This window comes from Zea mays, chromosome 8 (assembly GCF_902167145.1).
Source record: "Zea mays cultivar B73 chromosome 8, Zm-B73-REFERENCE-NAM-5.0, whole genome shotgun sequence".
NCBI classification, from domain to species: domain Eukaryota; kingdom Viridiplantae; phylum Streptophyta; class Magnoliopsida; order Poales; family Poaceae; genus Zea; species Zea mays.
In genome coordinates, this window is record NC_050103.1 from 19,485,453 (window position 1) to 19,506,846 (window position 21,394).

At 44.4% G+C, this 21,394-nt stretch overlaps 2 protein-coding genes and 1 pseudogene across 2 annotated transcripts; all 3 read left to right on the forward strand.

The window, feature by feature from the left end:
• The first annotated feature begins 4,794 nt into the window (after nucleotides 1-4,794).
• On the forward strand, nucleotides 4,795-9,415 carry LOC103634883 (uncharacterized; annotated as a pseudogene).
• A 4,507-nt stretch (nucleotides 9,416-13,922) lies between these two features.
• On the forward strand, nucleotides 13,923-14,594 carry LOC103636799 (inositol polyphosphate multikinase IPK2). The gene has a single exon (XM_008659121.1). It carries the CDS (start codon nucleotides 13,923-13,925, stop codon nucleotides 14,592-14,594), a length of 672 nt encoding a protein of 223 aa, XP_008657343.1.
• A 604-nt stretch (nucleotides 14,595-15,198) lies between these two features.
• On the forward strand, nucleotides 15,199-17,234 carry LOC103634884 (actin-interacting protein 1-2). Its single transcript, XM_020542542.3, has 3 exons — nucleotides 15,199-15,437; nucleotides 16,213-16,399; nucleotides 16,872-17,234. Exons 1-3 carry the CDS (start codon nucleotides 15,214-15,216, stop codon nucleotides 17,100-17,102), a joined length of 642 nt encoding a protein of 213 aa, XP_020398131.1. The 5' UTR covers nucleotides 15,199-15,213; the 3' UTR covers nucleotides 17,103-17,234.
• The last annotated feature ends 4,160 nt before the right edge of the window (nucleotides 17,235-21,394 follow it).

A 21,394-nucleotide genomic window follows, 5' to 3' on the forward strand; every position in this document is an offset into this window, starting at 1 on the left:
TGAACATGAGGTGCAAAATAGGTTGGGCATGTTTGAGAATGAAGCTGATGTCCATGATCGTTCGGATCCAGAGGTGGCCCGTTTATTACTTAACATGCTAGATGAGCATAACAAGCTGGTCGCGGCATTTCGCTTTGCTAAAGAACGTTTACACGAAGAGGGCGACCAAAAGGTGACGTTGCGGTTGTTAGGCTGTAACACACGTCATGACGCACAATACAACTTACCAGCCAATGGTGAGCTCGCTGCTATAATAGTGGGTGATTGCTTATCTTCACAATACAAGTATGATGTCCTCGTGCACGCTAGAGACGGTGGCCTCAAACATGTTTCGTGCTTGCACCCGTCGTACATGGCCTTGCAGTACCCGCTGCTTTTCCCTTACGGTGATCGTGGATATCATCTTGGAATAAAATACGCTGACGTGGGAGAAGGTGATGTCGCATGCCGCAAGTATGTTACGATGCTTGAATTTGTTAGACATCGTTCACACTATAGGCTCAACGAACCGAACCCATTCACTTGCTATGGTAGGCTAAGCAACCAGCTAGCTGTCGATGCGTATTCTACGATCGAGGCGTCTCGATTGCAGTTCATAGCGGACCACCAAAAAGAATTGCGTTGTGAATCCGTACAGGGAATAACCGATGCCATTGGCAAGGGTCTCACCAGTGCTGACTCGGTTGGGGCAAGAGTTATTGTGCCTGCATCTTTTACGGGCGGCCGAAGGTACCATGTGATGAACTACCAGGACGCGATGGCCATCTGCAGAGTATACGGCCCACCAGATCTCTTCGTCACCTTCACATGCAACCCTAAATGGAAGGAGATAGTCGATGCCCTTCGCTTCGAGCCTGGTCAGCAGCCATGCGATCGTTCCGATATCGTTGTAAGGGTGTTCCATATGAAGGTCGATGAATTCATAGCAGACATTAGAGAAAATAAAATTTTTGGTCCCATCCGCGCTGGTGAGCTTCATTTTAGCTTGACACATTGAGTGGTTCCTTAGTATTGCTTTGCATGCTCTCACCTATAGTCCGTCCTATGCAGTGATTTACACCGTAGAATTCCAAAAAGGGGCCTACCACACATACACTGTCTTCTATGGCTGCTTGGTGGTCGTTCAGAGACAGAAGCCTGTGCCATTGACGCTTTCATATGTGCTGAGATACCTGACGTTGTCATTGACCCCTTGGGCTATGCTCTCGTTGATGAATTCATGATACATGGTCCATGCGGTGATTACAACAGGCGGTGTCCATGCATGAAAAATGACAGATGCTCTAAGAAATTCCCTAAGACGTACCAAGACGAGACTGTCATCGACGCTTTTGGCTATACCCTTTACAGAAGACGAAACAACTACCGGTTCGTAGTAAAAAGGTGGAATAAAATTGGACAATAGGAGCGTAGTGCCGTACAACATGCATCTGCTTAAAAAATACAATGCACATATTAATGTCGAGTGGTGTAACAAAACACACATGATCAAGTACTTGTTTAAATATGTTACCAAGGGAAGTGATCGAGCCAAGATATATTTTGAGTTGACTGCGAACACAGCTAATGCATCTCCAGGTCGTCAAATAGCCCCGCCAAATGAGATCCGCGAATACATAGATGCCAGATACCTATCAACATGTGAGGCTCTATGGTGAATCTTCGAATTCGACATTCACTTTAGAATTCCTTCCGTGGAACGCCTGGCGGTACACTTACCTGGAAAAAACATTGTACAATACGAGCCTGGGACAGACCTACAAGCGCTGCTTTTGAGCCGTGCAGCGAAGAAGACAATGTTAACTGAATGGTTTCAAATAAACTTGAAATATGGTGATGCACATCACCTCACTTATTGTGATTTCCCAAAAGAGTGGTCGTGGGACATTTCTACTAGGTGTTGGCGAAGAAGGAGGTTGACGTCTGCCAAGATTGGTCGCATGTACTACGTGCACCCAACAGCTGGGGAGCTATACTATCTACGCATGCTCTTGATGTTTGTTTCCGGTGCAACGAGCTTCGTTGATGTAAGGACCTTCCAGGATACTGTGTACGAGACGTTCAGAGAGGCGTGCGAAGCACGTGGTTTGCTCGAAGGCGACAACGAGTGGAACCTTCTATTTGATGAGGCAGTAGTGTCTGCCTCGTCATTTCAGCTTCGGCATCTGTTCGTTACCATTGTCGTTCATTGTCCTGTTTGCAATGTTCGTGCTTTGTTTGACAAATATTGGATCTACTTCACCGATGACATACACCATGGACTTAGAGAAGCTCTCGGCAACCCGCGCTACACAGCTCCACATGAACAACTCCTTACGTTGCTTTTGAGGAAACTAGCAGACACGTTTGCTAACAGTGGTGCCAACATAGTTGATTATGACCTGCCAATCTTATCGGCCTGTGGTGACGAAGTGTTTGGCAACCGGCTGATAAACGACGAACTGAGGTCTGAACCAGTGCTATGGCGTGCCCATGCCGCCGTTGCTGTCTCGCAGTTGAATGCTGACCAACGGTTCATTTTCAAAAAGCTGACTGAATCTGCGCTGTCTTGCTCGCCGGGCATATTTTTCGTATGTGGGCATGGTGGGACGGGTAAAACTTTCTTGTGGAACGCTATACTCACACATTTGAGGTCCCGGCAAAAAATTGTGCTTGCTGTGGCCTCCTCTGGCGTGGCTTCGCTGCTATTACCAAAAGGCCGTACTGCTCATTCACGTTTCAAAATACCATTTGATCTAGATGAGAGAGGTGTATGTGGTGTCAAGAGAGGTACCATGCTGTCTGAACTTATACAACGGACTTCTCTTGTCATATGGGATGAGGCGCCGATGACCCATAGGCATTGCTTTGAGGCCCTAGACAGGACTATGTGTGATATTCTTTCGGAACATAGAGCGGAAAATGCGAACATCCCATTTGGTGGCAAACCTATTGTGCTTGGAGGAGACTTTCGCCAGATTCTACCTGTGGTGCGCAAAGGCTCACGGTCTGCCATAGTGAACGCATCGATTACCAGCTCACCGTTGTGGCAGCATGCAACTGTTTTGAAACTACGAACAAATATGAGGCTCTCCAACCCGTCTTTACATGGGAAGGAACACGCGGACTTGGAACAATTTAGCAAATGGGTCTTAGATATCGGCGATGGTGCTTTGCCAGCCATGACAAGAGGAGACGAGTCCGAACCTACATGGGTTACGATTCCTGAAGATTTATTGATACGCACAGATGGTGATGCTGCTGCGGCCCTCATATCCGAGGTCTACCCAGATTTGTTAGAGAGATATATGGACCCTACATACCTAGCTACACGTGCCATTGTATGTCCTAATAACCTTACGGCTGATAAAATAAACAATTACATTGTCTCAATGCTCCCTGGACATGGTGTTCAATGCCTTAGTTGTGACACGATCTCAAAGGCGTCTGAACGCATACCTGATTTTGACATGTTGTATCCTACTGAGTTCCTAAACTCTATTAATGCAGCAAATTTCCCTTGCCACAAACTTGTGCTAAAAAAGGCGTTACTGTCATGCTGCTACGTAACTTGAACCAGACTGCGGGGCTCTGTAACGGAACAAGGATGCTTGTAACTGAGATCAGCCATCGTATTCTTAAATGCGTAGTGCTAACGCCCTCCGGAGTCGGAGAAGAGGTTTTCATACCGAGGATTGCGCTTAACACTACCGACGCCAAATGGCCCTTCACATTGCAAAGAAGACAGTTTCCAGTACGGATATGCTATGCCATGACGATTAATAAGAGCCAGGGTCAGACCCTCTCAACGGTTGGCCTCTACCTTGACAGACCTGTGTTTACGCATGGCCAGCTTTACGTCGCTGTTTCAAGGGTTACATCTAGAAGCGGTCTTAGAATTTTGATTGAAAATCCTGATGGTTCTTGCGGATCACAGACTCGAAACGTTGTTTACCGGGAAGTGCTACGGGCCGTAGATGCGGACCCCCTGCAGACTTCTTAGGGCATTATCGACTCAGACTTGTACATAACCAATATGTAAAATAAAAATGTGTATACCAGCAACGCGTTTAGTTATCGTACCTATTCTGTTGTACAACTGCTTCCCCACCAAAACAATTTTTTTGGCTCCTATACCGTTCGTCTAGCAGCCGACCGGCATGCAAGCACTAGGTGTGGCAAGTTTACAAAGGGGAACCGTTATGTCTCGATGCTCCAGTAGATCTTGTCATACAACATCCGTGGTAGATGCCTACTCAATGATATTGGACTAACTTTACCTGGCATGTTTCTCCTATCCTAAATAATTTTTTGGGTGGCCATACTGCCCTTATCAACATCGAGTGTAATGTTTGTTGGTTGCTTATTTCGCTGGAAATGACTGACCACTGTTTCTTTACTGCAGATGGGGGACATACTCATTCCTAGCCTTATGGTTGGAGACTGCTCTCACAGCATGTGTGTGCGTGTCTCTAGGCTTTGGGAATTCCTTGATCCTCAGGATGACAGTAGGCTCCTGCATACTGATCTTGTTTTGCTTGATGAAGAGGTACATGCATCTTTATACTGGTCTAATACTTGTGCATGCATAATAACCATCAGCTCATACAACATGATATACAATTTTCTATGCAGTTCTTGCGTGTTGTTTAAAATGTTTCCTCCTTTTGTTAGGGAAACAACATACATGCCCAGGTCTATCCTCCGTTATGCCAACAGTTCAGTGTGCTGCTTGATGAGGGAGGGGTATACAACCTGAAGTATTTCTTAGTCAGGAAAGCTAACAGATTCTACAAACCGGTTGAAAACTGCAACATGATCAGCTTTACAAAGTGGACTACGGTTGAGGTTGTCCTCTAGATCCCCCCTGCTTTTCCGGTTTGCACATATAATCTCACTCCCATAGAACAGTTGCAACCGCGTGTGGACTACAAGGAATATTTCATGGGTAACCTTCTAGACATAGTGGTTTCCATGTTACAAGTAGCATGAATACAGTACCAATGCCCTCGTTGTTTCTATTGTAGATGTGCTCGGTGTTGTCAGTGTGATCTCCCATGTTTCGTCGCTGCGCACAAGGGGACGACAGGCTGAGGTTATGAAGAGAACAGTCACTATAAGCAATGCAAGGTATCGTTTGCATTCCTATCCTGCTATACATTCCTTTTGGGTGCCGCACACGTGTATGTTGCACAATTTTGTTTGCACGAAAATAGCAATGAACCCGTGAATAGCCTGAACCTAAACCACAGATTATCATCCGTGTGGGGGCTGCCACTTCTTATTCTCCACGCTAGCAAAATTGTCGATACGCTCAAGGGAATAGCTGAAGGGTAGATGCACCTAGACAGGAAGAACACCATTAGATCACGCGGGGGTCAATCTGCATCCAAAAACTCAGCAGGAATATGTCCACAAATCATGCAAGGGTTATGCTACAAACAGGTTGGCCATAGTGAGAAATAAAAAATGCCATCTTCCTTGTAAAGGAAAACTGGTTTTAAACTACCTATGTCTTCAGTTGACCATACTTCATTGCAATGTACCTTAGAAAAGATCATTTTCCCTGCTCGGCCAATCCTCCATGCCTAATATTATCTATTGCTCATATAGAAGATTACTAGACAACTTCATCTGCCATTGGCCATTTAAACAAACAGCTATTTTGAGGCCTAGCATTTAGTGGTTTACGTACTTCGCACATAATTGGCAGTATGAAATAGCGCTCTAGACGCACTGTTTATGGCTTTTGTTTCTTTGCAATGTCCACAACTAACACGATACAATGAACAATTTATTTGTAAACTCGCTGTTCTTCACTCTGACAGGGATACTGGGCCAACCGTTGATGTTGTGCTTTGGGGCGAGCGGGCCACAGCTTTCCCAGCTGAACAGATCCACAGGGACAGTGGATCCTCACCACAGATCATAATATTTGTTGGCACTCTCGTGAGGAGTTACGCTGGTAAGTCTACTACATCCCTTTTATTGCACTGCTAATACGCATGAGCGTCTGAAAGGTTCCATTGTGTTTTAGATAATGTGTCTTTATCGGGTGGATCGTCATGCAAGTGGTACATAAACGCACCGGTCCCGGAAGTAAACGCTCTCAGAGCTAGGTAACTTACTCATCCTAGGTTTTCAGACATACAGTTTTCCGTCATCTTTCTCACCAAATCTGATTGGTGCCATTCGTAAACTGACATGGGTAAGCAGTGCTGAAACCAAACACCACCCTGTCATTTGGGATCAGGGGAAAGCAGCTGCTGAGGGTGCAGTAATTGCAGTGCCTGAACATAGGAAACTCAAGGATATTAAGTACCTCCATCCTTTTGAAAACAAGGTACCACTACTCGGCTAAACCTTTCAATCCTAAGTTTTATCACAGGTTCATAGCTGTTCACTTCAGTTACATTGTTTACAGAAGAAGGAATGGCTTGTCATCGTAAAGATCCTCAAGATTGATAGATCATGGTGGTACAACGCATGCAAAAAATGCCTTAGGACAACCAAACCACACGGTGACACATACAAGTGCACCAATAGTTCCTGTGACAGCATTGGATCGCCTACCCCAAGGTCAGCTCTTATACGTCTCTCCCTGTTTTTGTTAAGGACCTGCTAGACACCTTCTATTTAGATCTAAAAATGTTAGCTCATACGCGTTCTAAATTAAGCACGCTGTAAGCATGATAGACACAGACCAACTTTACCCCTTTCAGTTGCATATTGCAATTTGTAGGTGAATACTAGAAAAGAGGTAAAAATCACCGTACGCATTTCGTATTTGGCTTTGATTCTTGAACCCATCAGTAATAGCAGTACAGAGATTCATAACTACCCAGCTCATGTCAGGGATGTAAATATGCCCTAGAATTTCGTTTGAGCTATGCACAGCATTAGAGCAGGGGCAATAGCCCTGTGCAAGGGTTTGCTTACCAATCAGGTAGATAGTAGATATGGCTGCTTGAGTTCCAACTACAGCAAGAAGAGTTGCTATGATGGAGGTTGTCCAGTATATGGCTTATGCAGTTAGAGTATCTTAACTTTGGTGAAGTTTAGTGCGCAACGCATTAGCATTCCGTACATCTGTAAGATAAACAGATGCCAGTCTGTGCATAGTGTGTTTGTTCTGGTAATATAGCTAAAAGAAAAGTCGTTAAAACAAACTATGGCAACTAAAGGAGACATTTAGTGTCTAGGACAAAATTTAGATCTAAATTGAACTAAGAGTTTCGCCGTCTACAGATTTCATGGTTTGTGATGTCTGGCTATCGAACCACTCTGTGCAGGTACAAGATATCCCTCACCGCTGAAGACGATACTGACACCGCCGAGTTTATCTTCTTTGGACGAATGGCGCAGCGGCTCATTAAAAAAATGTGGACACCCTCATCTCGACTAATCCACCCGGTTTCATTCCAAAAGAGATTACAAATCTACTGGAAAAGTCTTTCGAGTGGAATGTTAGCTTCACCGAAAGCACAATTATTTATAGCAATGTTTCCTTCCAAGTGAATGCTATAAACGCAGAAATGGATGGTGGCAACATACTTCCAACTACACCGTCCTCACAGCCATCGTCGATCGTACTTTCTCAAGGTACATCTTATCATATCTGTTTAGTAGAGCTATGTACATTAGTTTATGCCAAGTTAGAAATGAAACTAATGGTTTGTTTCCTCTACTTGTTTCTTTCCGTTTCGTTCTACCTGTATATGATGGGTCACCTAAAGCTGAAACGACACAGACTGCAAAGTGTGCTGAATAGACACAAACTGGCACTCTGCTGTCTGCTCACCTGAAACTAGGCAGCTTCCTAAAAAAGAGTATTAAACAATTGGCTGAACCTACACTGATTGATATTAAACTGGTCAAATTGAGTAATGATTAGTGCATATGAAAACAGAACTAAACTCATACACTGTAAACATGCTGCACAAACTACACCAGAAATTCAACATATGCTAAAAAGAGGCTAATATGCGTCATTTGTCCAGAACACCATATGTTGCGCACATGTTGCACACAAAACTGGTGTATATCTCGGAAAATTACTTGAAGCAACCACAATATTATACCTCAGGTAGATATTCAGAATATGTTCCACCCATATTAAAGACTCAACCACATTACACTGGAAGGGGCCATACCACCGTTTATGCCGTAATATTATAGTTTAAAGGCATTTTTCCCATCTACAGACCAAGCATTTCCGCCTTCTAACTTAGTAGGTTTCTTTTTTAGTACAGCTCTTTTCACTGCACCCTATCCCCATCAACTGCAACTCTTGTGGCTCTAACCTGTTTTTTGTCTGGCTGCTAACTCCGCGGTAGGACAAGGACAGGTGTCACACAGAACAGGGAGGCTTCCTTCATCCGCGAGCCGTCACTGACACCAGAGAGTCACAAAGTTTCATCTATCGCCAAGGTTCATTGTTGTACTCAGTACAACAAAATAGCTACCTACAATATAAAGCATCGTTCTCCTTCTGTATACACTAAGAAATAAGCCCTAGATATGTCTTTTCATTGCAGTGTAACATACAGACAGCCCCACATCAGGGAGACAATCTGCTCCAAGGAACAGAAATTGTCACTTCTCCGCCTAACATGCAGGCGCCATCAGGAGCTGCTTACAGCGTGCTAGATGGGTCTACAAACAAGGCTCACAAAAGTGTTACTGGAAAAAGGTTAGCTTCATGCCAAGCAATCTACCTAGACTGTTATTCCCGTACCATCTCATCACTTTTGCATGCATGCCATGGGACCAAACTTTTCATAGGGCTCGGACATCACCTTCCAACAAGGTTGCCAAGAAACTTTTTAGAGATGAAGACACAGGAGATGACGATGTTGCTGGTTCTGGAGACGTTGATGCTGAGTAGCGGTATGTCCAAATCTGCCCTACAACTTCATAACATATATGCTTCCAGGTGTTCCAATTGCATGTAATATAAGGCAGTTGATACTACGCAAATCAAAAGCCCAATGATCAGTAATAACTACTTTTAGCTAACTAAAACACTGTGATGCATAGGAACGACATTCAAAGCAAGCTGACAGGTCATCAGATATCTCAAACAAGCATTCTAAAGCTAACAACAGGTCCATATGTGGTTGATTGAACTAATATATAAATAAAAGAGAAAATGGTGTAACCTTCTACCGATATAGGTGAAAATAGAAATTAGCAAGTTTTCGGAAAAGAGGTCAATAGGCTAAAACATCAGCAAGTCAAAAAAACGATAGTCAAGTGGTTTCGAATGGATTACCTTCATAGACCTCTTCAGTCGAGATCTACGGGAAAAAAGTAGACATTATATTTGAGATTGCAATGTTTGCCAAAACTTGTTAATTGATTGATACCCTTTTTTAGTTGCAGTGCTTTTGGACATGAGCGCCACCAGCTATGGAGACCCGCTTTTGGGAACTGAAGATCGCTTTTGGGAACTAGCCCAGTTCATCTAGGTTACTCTTAGAACTTGCCCCCCTGCTGTGCAGGGAGTATGGTTTTATGCTTGTAAGATATGAGCAGCGCTATGTTGTGTGCTTGACTGTAAGTTATGTCTTTTGGTGCTTCTAGGGTAGTAGCTGGTCGTAGCTATGATATGCGTGCAATCTTGCGAGGACCATACTCGCGATATGTAAAGCATGCCTATGTAGTCTAGGCCTGAACAAGACATTGCTTCCCTTGGTACTTCTACTATTTCTCTTTGTCGTTCTGTGCTACTACCAGCCATCTATTTGTCGTTCTACTCCCTTTAACATGTAACTATTAGGTGGTAACCAATCAGACGCGTCCATTTCAAGGTTTTCCTTAGTTTCCATTGAAATTTATCTATTACCCCGGTTATCTGCTAATTTATCTTATAGTACAGGAAATACACAGCGAAGCAGCTCCTATGTTCCATTGAAGAAAGGAGGCAATTCAATTCTGAATGATAAGAAAAATACCAAGGTATGTCGTGTAACCCATCCTTGAATTTCAGATTGCCTTTATTTGTCATGAATATTATTTTCCTTGTTTTCATGTTTGAGCCAGATTTAGCAATGTCGTAGCATAGGTAGGTGTGACTCTTTTGTTGAGGTGGAACTTTGATCGAGATGTGGCATGGTCTCGCTCTTATCTTGTCTGCATAGTTTATGAATTGACAGACATGGATACGTTTGTTTGCCATGCCATGTCGTTCCTCTTCCACTTCCACATTCTACATGTTTCTTTAGCTAATTAGGTCAGCTTAGGAGATGTTCATTACCGAACCTCCTTCAACCCACATTGCTTGGCTCACGCTTTCTGTGGGTACCATATGGTAGTAGGGTAGTGCAGTTTCTATTTTGCCACCTTGTTTATGCATCTGTCTATTCAAGCTTTGGTAAAAGTTGTGTTCATTTCCTTTTTGCCTTTTCTTCGGGGATTTACCGGGAGATATGCCTGTATGATTGTCCACATGATTAGACCGTGGTGCCCCTGGCCTCATCAATCGATTTGCCTCTTGATGTTGTGCATCTCAGGGCAGCACACAACAACGACTGTATCCATTGTGCTCGGGGGAGCCGTAGGCCTGAGATTCGTGGTCATCTGCTTGTTTTTCGCCAGGAGCCTGGTCAAGAAAAAGGATGGTGGTGGGTTAGTGGAAACACGAGCACGAGCAGCACCATGGCTCTCTTCTTTGAGCTGCCACCATTCTGCAGCTCCCACTGCTGTTTGTTCCACCAGCTGTGGACAAAGACATTGTGGGGGCATGGTATGGCATTTTGATGGTATGGTTGTGTATTTTGTTTCTTCAAGGTGGTGAGTGGAATACAGAGGGGGTGTTTTTGGCTCTTCTTCCTCTGGCCATGTGAGGGTGCCATCCCCCCCATGATGGCAGAGAGAGGAAAAGAGGTGGCAAGCTGCTGTTCAGGAAAGAAGCTGTCCACTTCTGGGGCTATTTTGATTCTCAGCTGAAATTGGTAGACGAGCTCGGGGCTGTCGTCTTAGCCTCTCCTGCTTAGGGTTCTAGGAGTACATTGATTCTCTTGTATTTTTTTGACCCCCGCCAAATGAAAAATACCTGTTCGGTCTAGGTTGAACGTACTTAGTCTCTTGTTTAAGGTTGCAGGAGCGGGTTGGGTGTCTATTTGGTTGGTCTGTTATGCAAAACGAACCACCAGATGCTCTGGAACCAGATTTTAACTCTAGGGTTTGGTAGTAGCTGGTGCTACCGCCACTAGTTAACTGGTCGCTAGCCTTTCTGTATGGACATTGCTGACCTGGTAACCGCACAGCTGTGCTGTGCAGCTATTCTCTTCGTTTGACCTGTTGCGGCTATTCGTCGTACGTTCCTGAATGCTTGCCTGAAAACTGTCTGCTCTAGCGACCAGCGGGAACTTGTCAAACTTTTGTGATGGCTACGACATGCTGCATTGTCGGATACACCTCTTCTGACAGGGCAGGTTTGTCTATAAATTGCCTTAACTTGGTTGTCTATAATTGTCAGTTCAGCATGTCAAAATCAAAGGAACATTGTCTGCTGGATATGTTCGTTGGAATTTCTGTGTTCAATGCCTTTGTGTTGCTTACCGTATTAATTTCTGTGTCAGAGCATTGGCTGAGGTTAAAATCAGGTACAATTTCTCGGATCACTCATTTACAGTATCATATTCTGCACTGGAATATTCTCCGCTCGATATTCTCGCTAATTCCTGTGTTGCTTTGGTGCTGGAACAGACTGTACACCCAGTTAGATAGACTGAGCAGGGTCTTGGTCCTGGAGCACTGCACGAGGATCACATCAGCACGGTTAGTGAAATCCACATCTCCTAAATGATTCCAGCTTACGCTTATTATTATTAAAGGTTCAATTTGGCGTGCAGCTGTCTTTGATTTGGTGCTCTGATTTCTTCTACGTTGTATGAAATTTTTTGTGTTGCCATAAGCTTTCTTTTATACGAGTCATGTACCATTGATTCAGATTCTGTAGAACTGTTCCAAAAATTCAGTTATTAAGAGACAGACTAGGAAAAGGTAGAAATATTTGTACTTTAGGGTGATAGAATGCAATTACTGATTGTAGTTTGACTGCTCATGAACTGTGCTGTTTTACCAAACAAATTGAAAGATAAACCAAATCTTATATTGCAAGCCATGTCCTACAAAAAGATGAAAACAATGGTACATAATTTACTAGAGTATATTTTCTTGGTCCTTCCTCCTTTTGTCGGTTCATATGGAGTACACCCAGAAATAAGTATACATAGTCTTTTTGATACATCAATGTTAGTCTTTTTAAATTCTTAAATTATGAAACTACTAAATGTTGAACGCTTTAAGTTTTCCAAAAGTTTGAACAGGATATACATATAGTGTTATCGGTGAGAACCACCAAATCTTTGATCTAGAAGGTGACAGTGGAAGGCTCATTATTCTGTCTGACCAAGACAGCGAGAAGCAGTTTTGACAGTGGTTCTGACGAGGATGAACCAGAAGATGTAATTTATTTGTGGATTCATATGTTGCACTTGTTTCTTGATTCATGCACCTTTGATAGCTGTTCTTTCTCAAACATAATTTGTTCGTAAAAATAGGAAGAATCCAGTGGCAGTTCTGATTCTGAGTCCGAGGATGAGGTACCCACCTTAGTACCTTACTACAATCAAACTCCATTGCTTCGCCCGATCATTGCTTTGTTGCTCTGCTGTTTTGTGAGAGATTGAATCCTTGAAGCACTAATTATGCTGAATGATTTATCAAATCCTCTACTGAATTTTAATATGGCATGACCAAATATTCATCCCTTTTTACCTCACCGATAGGGCGCCCGAAGGGGCGCCATCTGTTCTAGTATTTTTAAAAAATAAATCTGGTTAGATTTAGCTCGGTGAAAGTAGAGTTTTCGACCACATAACTCAGGATCCGGCCCAATCAATCTGCATTCAGCCCACTAGATTTTATATAGGAAGTTCACCTGGTTTTCTCCTAAAATTGTTTTTGTCTATACCACTATATAATCAACCAGTTTAAGCTCTATAAAATCTATCTAACCAAATCACTCCATACCCATAATCTTCACTAAATCCACCAAATAAAGTGCACCCAGACATAACACGCCATCAAATCCAATGGTTCAGGTCGCTCGATAACCCTTTCTCATTTACTCACTCAAATATAATGGACGATATTATCTGAATCATCATTCGTCCCTCCAGCTCTTCGTCCTCCACGACCCCGCAGCCCCCAGTTTCTCCCTCCCGTCGTGTCCCCGCCGCCCCCTCTCCCTCACTCACGTCGTCGTCGCCACCGCCGACAACCACTCTATTTATGTTGCCACCGTCGACCCTCTACTCTCCAGGATCGTAGCGTTAGTACGGACTTTATGCTTGTGTGCACCGTCCAATCACCACAGGCCACTATCCCGGGCTGCCTCGCCGTCTTAGGGCTTGTTCGGTTATTTTCAATCCATATGGATTGAAGGGGATTGATACGGATTGGAGGGGATTTTAACTTACTAGGGATTGAAACCCCCTCAATCCCCCTCAATCCATATGGATTGAGGTAGAACCGAACAAGCCCTTAAGGGAGCACATAAGTCCAACACAGGCCACCGGTTTTATTAATTCGCATTTCTGTACTTGGTTGTTGTTATTGTTTTCTTTTATTTTTCTATTTTTGTTACAATATTTCATAGTTGATGTTGACTTAAAATATTTTTATATCTATACTACTTATTAAGACTCTAAGGGTAGCCTGCCTTTTTTCGTTCTGCCATCCGTGAATCTAGACCGTTCACTTCGTCCAGAGCGATCCGACCGTGCTCCGCCCCCCCCCCCCCCCCCCCCGCCCCCTCCGCCTCGCTCGTTCCAGCCGTCCCTGCCTTTGGCAACCACCCCGCCCCCAAAATCTCTTTCTCCGCTGCGCCGCAAACCCACCATCGCCACCCGTCACCCCTTGCTCCCCATACCATGTCCGACCTCCACCCGCTGGAGCACCAAGTCGCCGGCCACCGCGCCTCCGCCAGCAAGCTGGGCCCGCTCATCGACGGCTCCGGCCTCTTCTACAAGCCGCTCCAGGCCGGCGACCGTGGGGAGCACGAGGTCGCCTTCTATGAGGCGTTCTCCGCCCACGCCGCCGTCCCAGCCTGCATCCGAGACACCTTCTTCCCCCGGTTCCACGGCACGCGACTCCTCCCCACCGAGGCGCAGCCCGGGGAGCCGCATCCGCACCTCGTCCTCGACGACCTCCTCGCGGGGTTTGAGGCGCCCTGCGTCACAGACATCAAGATCGGTGCCATCACGTGGCCACCGAGTTCGCCGGAGCCCTACATCGCCAAGTGCCTCGCCAAGGACCGCGGGACCACGAGCGTTCTGCTCGGATTCCGCGTCTCCGGCGTTCGAGTCGTCGGCCCCGAGGGCGCCGTGTGGCGGACGGAGCGCCCGGAGGTGAAGGCTATGGACACCGTCGGCGTCCGCCGCGTGCTCCGGCGCTACGTGTCATCCGTTGCCGACGAGGGGATTGACTGCGTGCTCGCGGCGGCGGTGTACGGACGAAAAGGTGGAGTCATGTCACAGCTGTGTGAGCTCAAGGCGTGGTTCGAGGAGCAGACTCTGTTCCACTTCTACCTTGATCTCATTTGAAGAATTCGGATGTTAGGGGAAAGCCAATGGTGCTGCCTTTTTGTGGGATGGCCGTGATCGGGATTCGGGAAAGAGCACAGAAAGTGCTATGATTCGATGGTTCGGACTGGCATTGGCCGTTATCTGATGATCTGGCCATACGAGGCCGTTCGAGGGATGTATTCTATGAAGTGATTTGCAATGGGGATAACGGGATAGCCCTTGTCCCCATCAGACGTGGATTGTTGAGGCTTGTGTGCAATGGATGAAGTATTTGTTGAAATCGGGACGATTTTGGTTGGTGCCCTCAATGACCAGCCTGCTCCAGGGCCCAGGCATGCATCTGAGGTCTGAGCCCCAGTGCTGGAAATTCAAAGGCATGGGAGAGCTGCCTGGTCCAGGTAGTTTGCCTGGGGGCAAACCAAACAGACCAGTCCTTATTCCTTAAAACTTTCACATGCTCTTTATCTTATTTTGGATTAAGCATCACCATCAATTGGCATTAGCTTAGGCACTTAGACTATACATGTACTGTTGTTTGTTTGAATGATGATTATTTGGTTGACATTTAGTTCATATAATAATAAGTAATACATAATTGAAGGAAAATCTTCCCTCATAGGAACAGGCGTGGGCTATAATGACTTTTTGTTTGTGTGTTCATTTCTTTATATACTTATTTAAGCTCTTTGCATTATGTAGATGGGACTCTGACAGCACAGTTGGTGAGTTTGATGGGCACTCAAAGAGGGTTCTGAGCTGTGACTTCAAGCCAACACGTCCATTTCGCATTGTGACATGCGGTGAAGATTTTCTGGCTAACTTTTATGAAGGACCACCATTCAAATTCAAGCATTCCATAAGGTCGGTAGTCATTGCTGGTTTTCAGACCTACCTAACAGTGTATAGCTAGCTCTTTGCCATAATTGTTTTGTTACGACCTTGCTTACCTTTTGCCAATGGGCTAGATATACACATCTGATGTGGATTACTATACTACATTTATTACAAGTGTGTGAATTAAACCCTTTATTTACCACTGTATCAGTGATGTAGTCATGTTAACACGGGTGTCATCTATCATCCAGTCTTGCATTTGCTTATGCAGTTACACTCTGACCTATTCTAATACAGTTTACCTTTTCTTTTTATTTTTCTCTAATTTTCCGTAACACTGATGTTTATTGAGCTTTACATGCATATAGTTTAACGCTTGACAGAAAAAAACAATTGTAGCCGGACTTAAATTTTGGTTACTGCAGGATCTGTTTCAACACCTATAGTGGTGCCATTTCCTTTTTTTAGTTTACTTCTTGACCTATGCAGAAATTGTAGTTGTTTTTTGCATAATTAAGGTTTTTCAATAGATGTAAGCTTGTTCCTGTATACTAATTCTATGTCCAGTATGACAAACTGAAGCTAACACATTGTAGTTACTGGAGTACGTAGATGCTTTGTCCTGCACCTGCTCCATGCATTTAAAGTAGAATGTTCCTACTGGTTTACATGATTTGAACATTTCACAAACACTTCTTTAAATTGTTATTTATTATGTATCTATGCATCATACTGTAGCAGCATTTTACTTCTGGCACCTAGGATGCGTATTTCACATTTTTCAATTCACTTTGCATTTCAGGGATCACTCGAATTTTGTTAACTGTATCCGGTATGCTCCTGATGGTAGTAAGTTTATCACTGTGAGTTCTGATAAGAAGGGTTTGATATATGATGGTAAAACTGGAGAAAAAATAGGAGAGCTTTCCACTGAAGGCGGACACACAGGGAGCATATATGCTGTTAGCTGGAATCCTGACAGTAAACAGGTAATCCGATATTAAGTATTCTCTGTTTTTAGTTCTCATTCACAGTTCGAAATGTCGTGTTTATAGTGTACCTATATTTTCTCAGATTTGATGTGGAATTATTTGTTAGGCATGATTGAGGAACAACGCGCAGATTTAGAAAATATGCTTGATAAAACCTAACATTGTTGAACAGATAACATGATCCACTTATAAGGCTACTAGACAGTAAACAAAGTATTTGTTTTTCAACCTAGATCCCATAATGATCTAGCCTGTATCTAGGATATGCGTGATATCATTTTTTTATGAACATCTTATCTTTTTCCTTCAAATGTGTTACTTTTTTTGTAGCATTGCACTCATGCATTTTAGTTTCTTTCAATGGATGTTTGGTGCTCATGACCTATGTATGACTATCTAATCAATATCGTATAATTTCAAGTGTTTATCCACTTCTAATGGTTTTCTCTTATTTTACCGGTGCATTCAGGTTCTAACAGTTTCTGCTGATAAATCTGCGAAAGTATGGGATATCTTTGAAGATGCAAGTGGGAAATTGAATCGAACTTTGGTTTGCCCTGGTATAGGAGGTGTGGATGATATGCTTGTTGGTTGTCTCTGGCAGAATGATCATCTCGTGACAGTCTCTCTTGGTGGGACATTTAATGTGTTCTCTGCAAGCAACCCAGACCAAGAACCAGTTACATTTGAAGACGGTTAGTTCTTTGGTCTTCTTTCCTCAAAGTAGCCCAAGAACTATACTATCTACTAGCTATGATGGTGTCATCATGAGGTGGATATTGGGTGTTGGATTTGGTGGGAGACTGATGCGCAAAAACAACACTCAAATAAAATGCTTTGCTGCAGTAGAAGAAGAGCTTGTTACCTCAGGTTATGATTATAAGGTAAGAAAAATCAACAGGTTGCCCATATCTCTATCTCTACTACTTATTAAGGCTGCAAGGGTAGCCTGCCGTTCTGTGATCTCAGCCGTCCGTTCTACCATTCTGTGATCTCAGCCGTCCGATCCTGCCCACCAACCCCACGCGGCCTCTCCCACCCTGCCTTCCGTCGCCCCCAATCCTTTTCCTCCCCGTCGCAGCGTCGCCGGCTGCCACGGTCCACCAACGACTCTTCTTCCTCACCTCCCTCCCGCTCCAGCTCTAGCTCGTCTCTCTCCTCGCCTCGCGTAGGGTTTCGCTTCCCGTCTCACCGTCGTCAGCATGGGGGACAAGTAAGTATCTCTCCGCTCCGTGCCCCCTATCTCTCTCTGCCTCTCCTAGGGTTTCGACGCCTCACTTTGATTCCCCTCCTCGATCTACTCTCCCAGCTACGATGACGAAGGCGAGCCGATCATGAACCTCAACGAACGGGAACCCTCCCCTGAGCATCAGCCGTATGAAGACCTCGATGACGACCTCGACGGCGGCGGCGATTGGACCCGCGACCGCTCTCCGACCCCCGTCCACGGCGACGACGGGGCAGGGTCCTCCTCCAAGCCCCGAAAGCACCTTCTCAAGAAGGGCGGTGGTGGAGGCATGCCCAGCGATGACGGGCTGGATGACTATGGGTTGGCGGACGAGGACGCGGACCCTTCGGATGAGGCGAGGAAGAGGAAGGGCCGCGCGAGCAAAGAGCCCCTATTCCCCTCCCCTTCCGCTCGAGTCCGTCGCCGTCGCTCTGCCCTCGTATCCCCTCCCACGACACCGAGACAATGACGGCGTAGACCGCGGAGGAGCTCACCACCCAGATCGAGCAGCAGAAGCTCGAGGTGAGATTTCGCACACACTCCTGTCATTTCCGCAACCCTAGCTAGCTCTCACTACTCCCTTCGCATCAACTGCATCCCACTCCCCTCATCTGCGTGAGCCGCAACCGTCGTCCATCGAGCCGCCGACGCCACGCCAGGCCTCCACGCCGAGCCTCCGCGCGAGGCGCGACCGTGCCTCCGAGCTCTGTCGCCCCGGACCGCCGGCGCCGGGTAGCCGTGAGCTTCGATCGGACCTGCCCGCGACCAGGCTGAGGCACCGCCTACCCGAGCTCCGCCCAGGCCGCCCGCCTGCTCGGTAGGACGACTGGACGAGCTCCTCTCCGCGGGCGCTGAGCAGCCGAGCTCCTCTCACGGAGGTGCGGAGGCCTTCAGGTCGAGGCGCCGAGAAGAAGGACGATCGCGTGCTCGTGCCAGATTTGGGGTCGCTCACCAGCATCCATGATAGGTGGGTGGTTCGAAAAAATCTATTACTACTAGTAGAGATACTTCTTTGATCATTATCAATCAATTCATCGTAATAAAAAAACCTGCCAAATATTCTCGTTTGGTAGTTGCCCGCTGCTTTAGCTTTTTCAATCGCCTTAATAGTAGATTATTATGTTTTTTATTATGATTTGGTATCTTCTCCGTGTCTGTGAACAAGAAATATTATGTTCCTCTGAATATAGATCGCTGAGAGTTTATTGTTCCTGGCGATGGAGGGCGCGTGAACTCTTCTACTACCTCAAGGGTGGGCAGGTGGACTATGGCGAGGATCACAACAAGACTTGCGGCCACAACAGGTTTGGGAGAATATATCACACAGGTAGGAAATTCCAAAGAACACAATACATGACCATGGCCTTTCAGAAATTTATTTATCCATTAGTTCTTACATGGCTGTTCTAATTTGGTGCAGGGCACTATCCTATTTGTTACGAGCACAACCCAGTGCATTTTGTGGGGCACTCTGCTGGCGCGTAGGTTGTGAGGGTGCTGCATCAGATGCTTGCCGACAAGGTACACAAACAAGAGATTTTTCGGTTTTATTCACAAGTGATAGTTGTTTATTGCTACTGGTGGAATTAGTCATGCATATCATGTGCTTTCAGAGGGATGGTTCATGTGAGCTGGAGTACAAGATTAGAGCACCCAAATTAGGATGACTTTAAATCATTTTCTGTTAACTTGGGCCTCTGCTAACACACTTTTGTAGGGATAGTCCAAGAATCTGTTTTTAGCAATGTTATCAAGTCGTATGACTAATCACGATTTGCAGGTTGATTGCTGCCATGGCAATCAACTATGCACTATGATTAGTTAGGTTGGTCGGTCTCATGGTCACTAGAATCGATTTAGATGATTTGATAACATTGGTTTTTACTCACGATTAGCTGGGCTGATCGCTACCATGGCGATCAGCTATGAACTATGATTAGTCATGATTAGTCTTGGACTGACTGATGTCATCAGTGACTAGGAATGATTAGACGATTCGATAACATTGGTTTTTAGTATGGCCAAAGTTCATTCTTAGTTTAACCTTCCCCTCACTTTATGTGAAATTGACGTGCGCTTTTGTCACTGAATTGAGTTTTTGTTTTTTATTGCATGACACTCTATGGGCACATGTGGCATGCTGGTCTTTCTTATTGCATGTTGAGCTGGCAGCTTGCTGGCATGCTGTAGTGTTACGAAACATGTGAACTTTAGCACTGTGGATATAGTATATATAATTCTAACACATATTGCGATACTGATCTCAGGCTTTCCCTGGTCATGATACTTCTGAAGATTGTAGTTGTTGTTATGGACGGTGGAAATGGTTGGTTCTGATGGTTTTGGTCTTTTACGGATTGTTATTGTTTTTTACGAGGGGCGGCGCAATCCTTTTCAATCTCGCATGTTGTATCACAATATGTTTTCGTTTTTAATGTTGTCCATCAATTATTCTTATATGTGTGACACCAGCATACTTATCTGTTGAATGCCATGTACAGGCAGAGGAAGTTGTGGTGGAAAAGACCAAAACAATGATAAAAAGCCTCTACATCTTGTCAAAGGTGCCTTTGGACAGGTATGTAATTTACTCAGTTACAATATTTGCTTTAGGTGTTCTTGAATAGTATACATATTCAAGTCAAATAGATGATGAAAGTTACCTGAGTGACTGATCAGTCAAATTAATTTTGGGTCAAATATGGTGAGGCACGTATTTCACAATTGGTTCACTTATGGTGTAACACATTTCATAGTTCCTCATTGCCTCATGTGTTCATTTGGGGCCTGTAGTATTAGGGTATGTACTTTTGAGTTGTTAGACTGGATAGATTGCTTGTGCATTCCGTTTGATATTGGGATTTGAGAAGCTACATGTGACATTTGGAACTAACGAGAATACTATACCTTTGAGCATAAAAGCTGAGTCTTTGTTCCTTACATATCTCATGCAACTGAATTGCATTTTTATTTTATTTTAAGAGGATTAAATGCATGCTCATCTGAATATAATACTCCCTTTGTTTACAAATTATAGTTCGCTTTAGCTTTGTTCTAGGTTAAACTTCTCTAACTTCAATAAAAGTTTTAGAAAAATATATTAACATCTACAAGTTGAAATATGACCTCATTTTTATGGAGGTTGCCCTTCTTTCTGTTCTTGGAAGAGGTTGTTCCACGAGGAAGCTAAGCTTCAAGCCCTTAGATTCAGTGATGGTAATCGGCTTGCCTTGCTCTGTTTAGACTCTCTATCTTAGCTTTCCCTTTTGCCTCCCTCAGTCTTTCTATTCCTCTCTTTCTGGTTGTTTTTTTGGTATAGTTTGAGACCTCTTTGCACAGGCTTCTCTTCTTTTATATTAATAAAATTCTTTTACAATATATGTGTGTGGGGGTCTCCCCTGCTGTATCTTTCGCTAAAAAGAGTTGAAATATATGCACGGGCATTCAAGACATACTTTATGGATAATTTAATGAAACTAATTTGATGCCGTATATATCGGTTTATTTTCTGTGAACTTGGTCAGAGCTAGAGAAGTTAGACTTAGGATAAAGCTAAAGTGATTGACTCCATAACTTGTATAGAAGAGGGAGTAATTACTATTCCAAGATTTTTGTTTGAAATTTTAGTATTTGCGTTGTCATTTTGATTTTCTTGTGCACTAATTTCTTGGTCCAATTTATATATATACTACTATATTAAGGTTGTAAAAGGGTAGCCTCCCTCCCTTGGTTCTGCCTTCTATAAATCCACACAGTCTATCTAT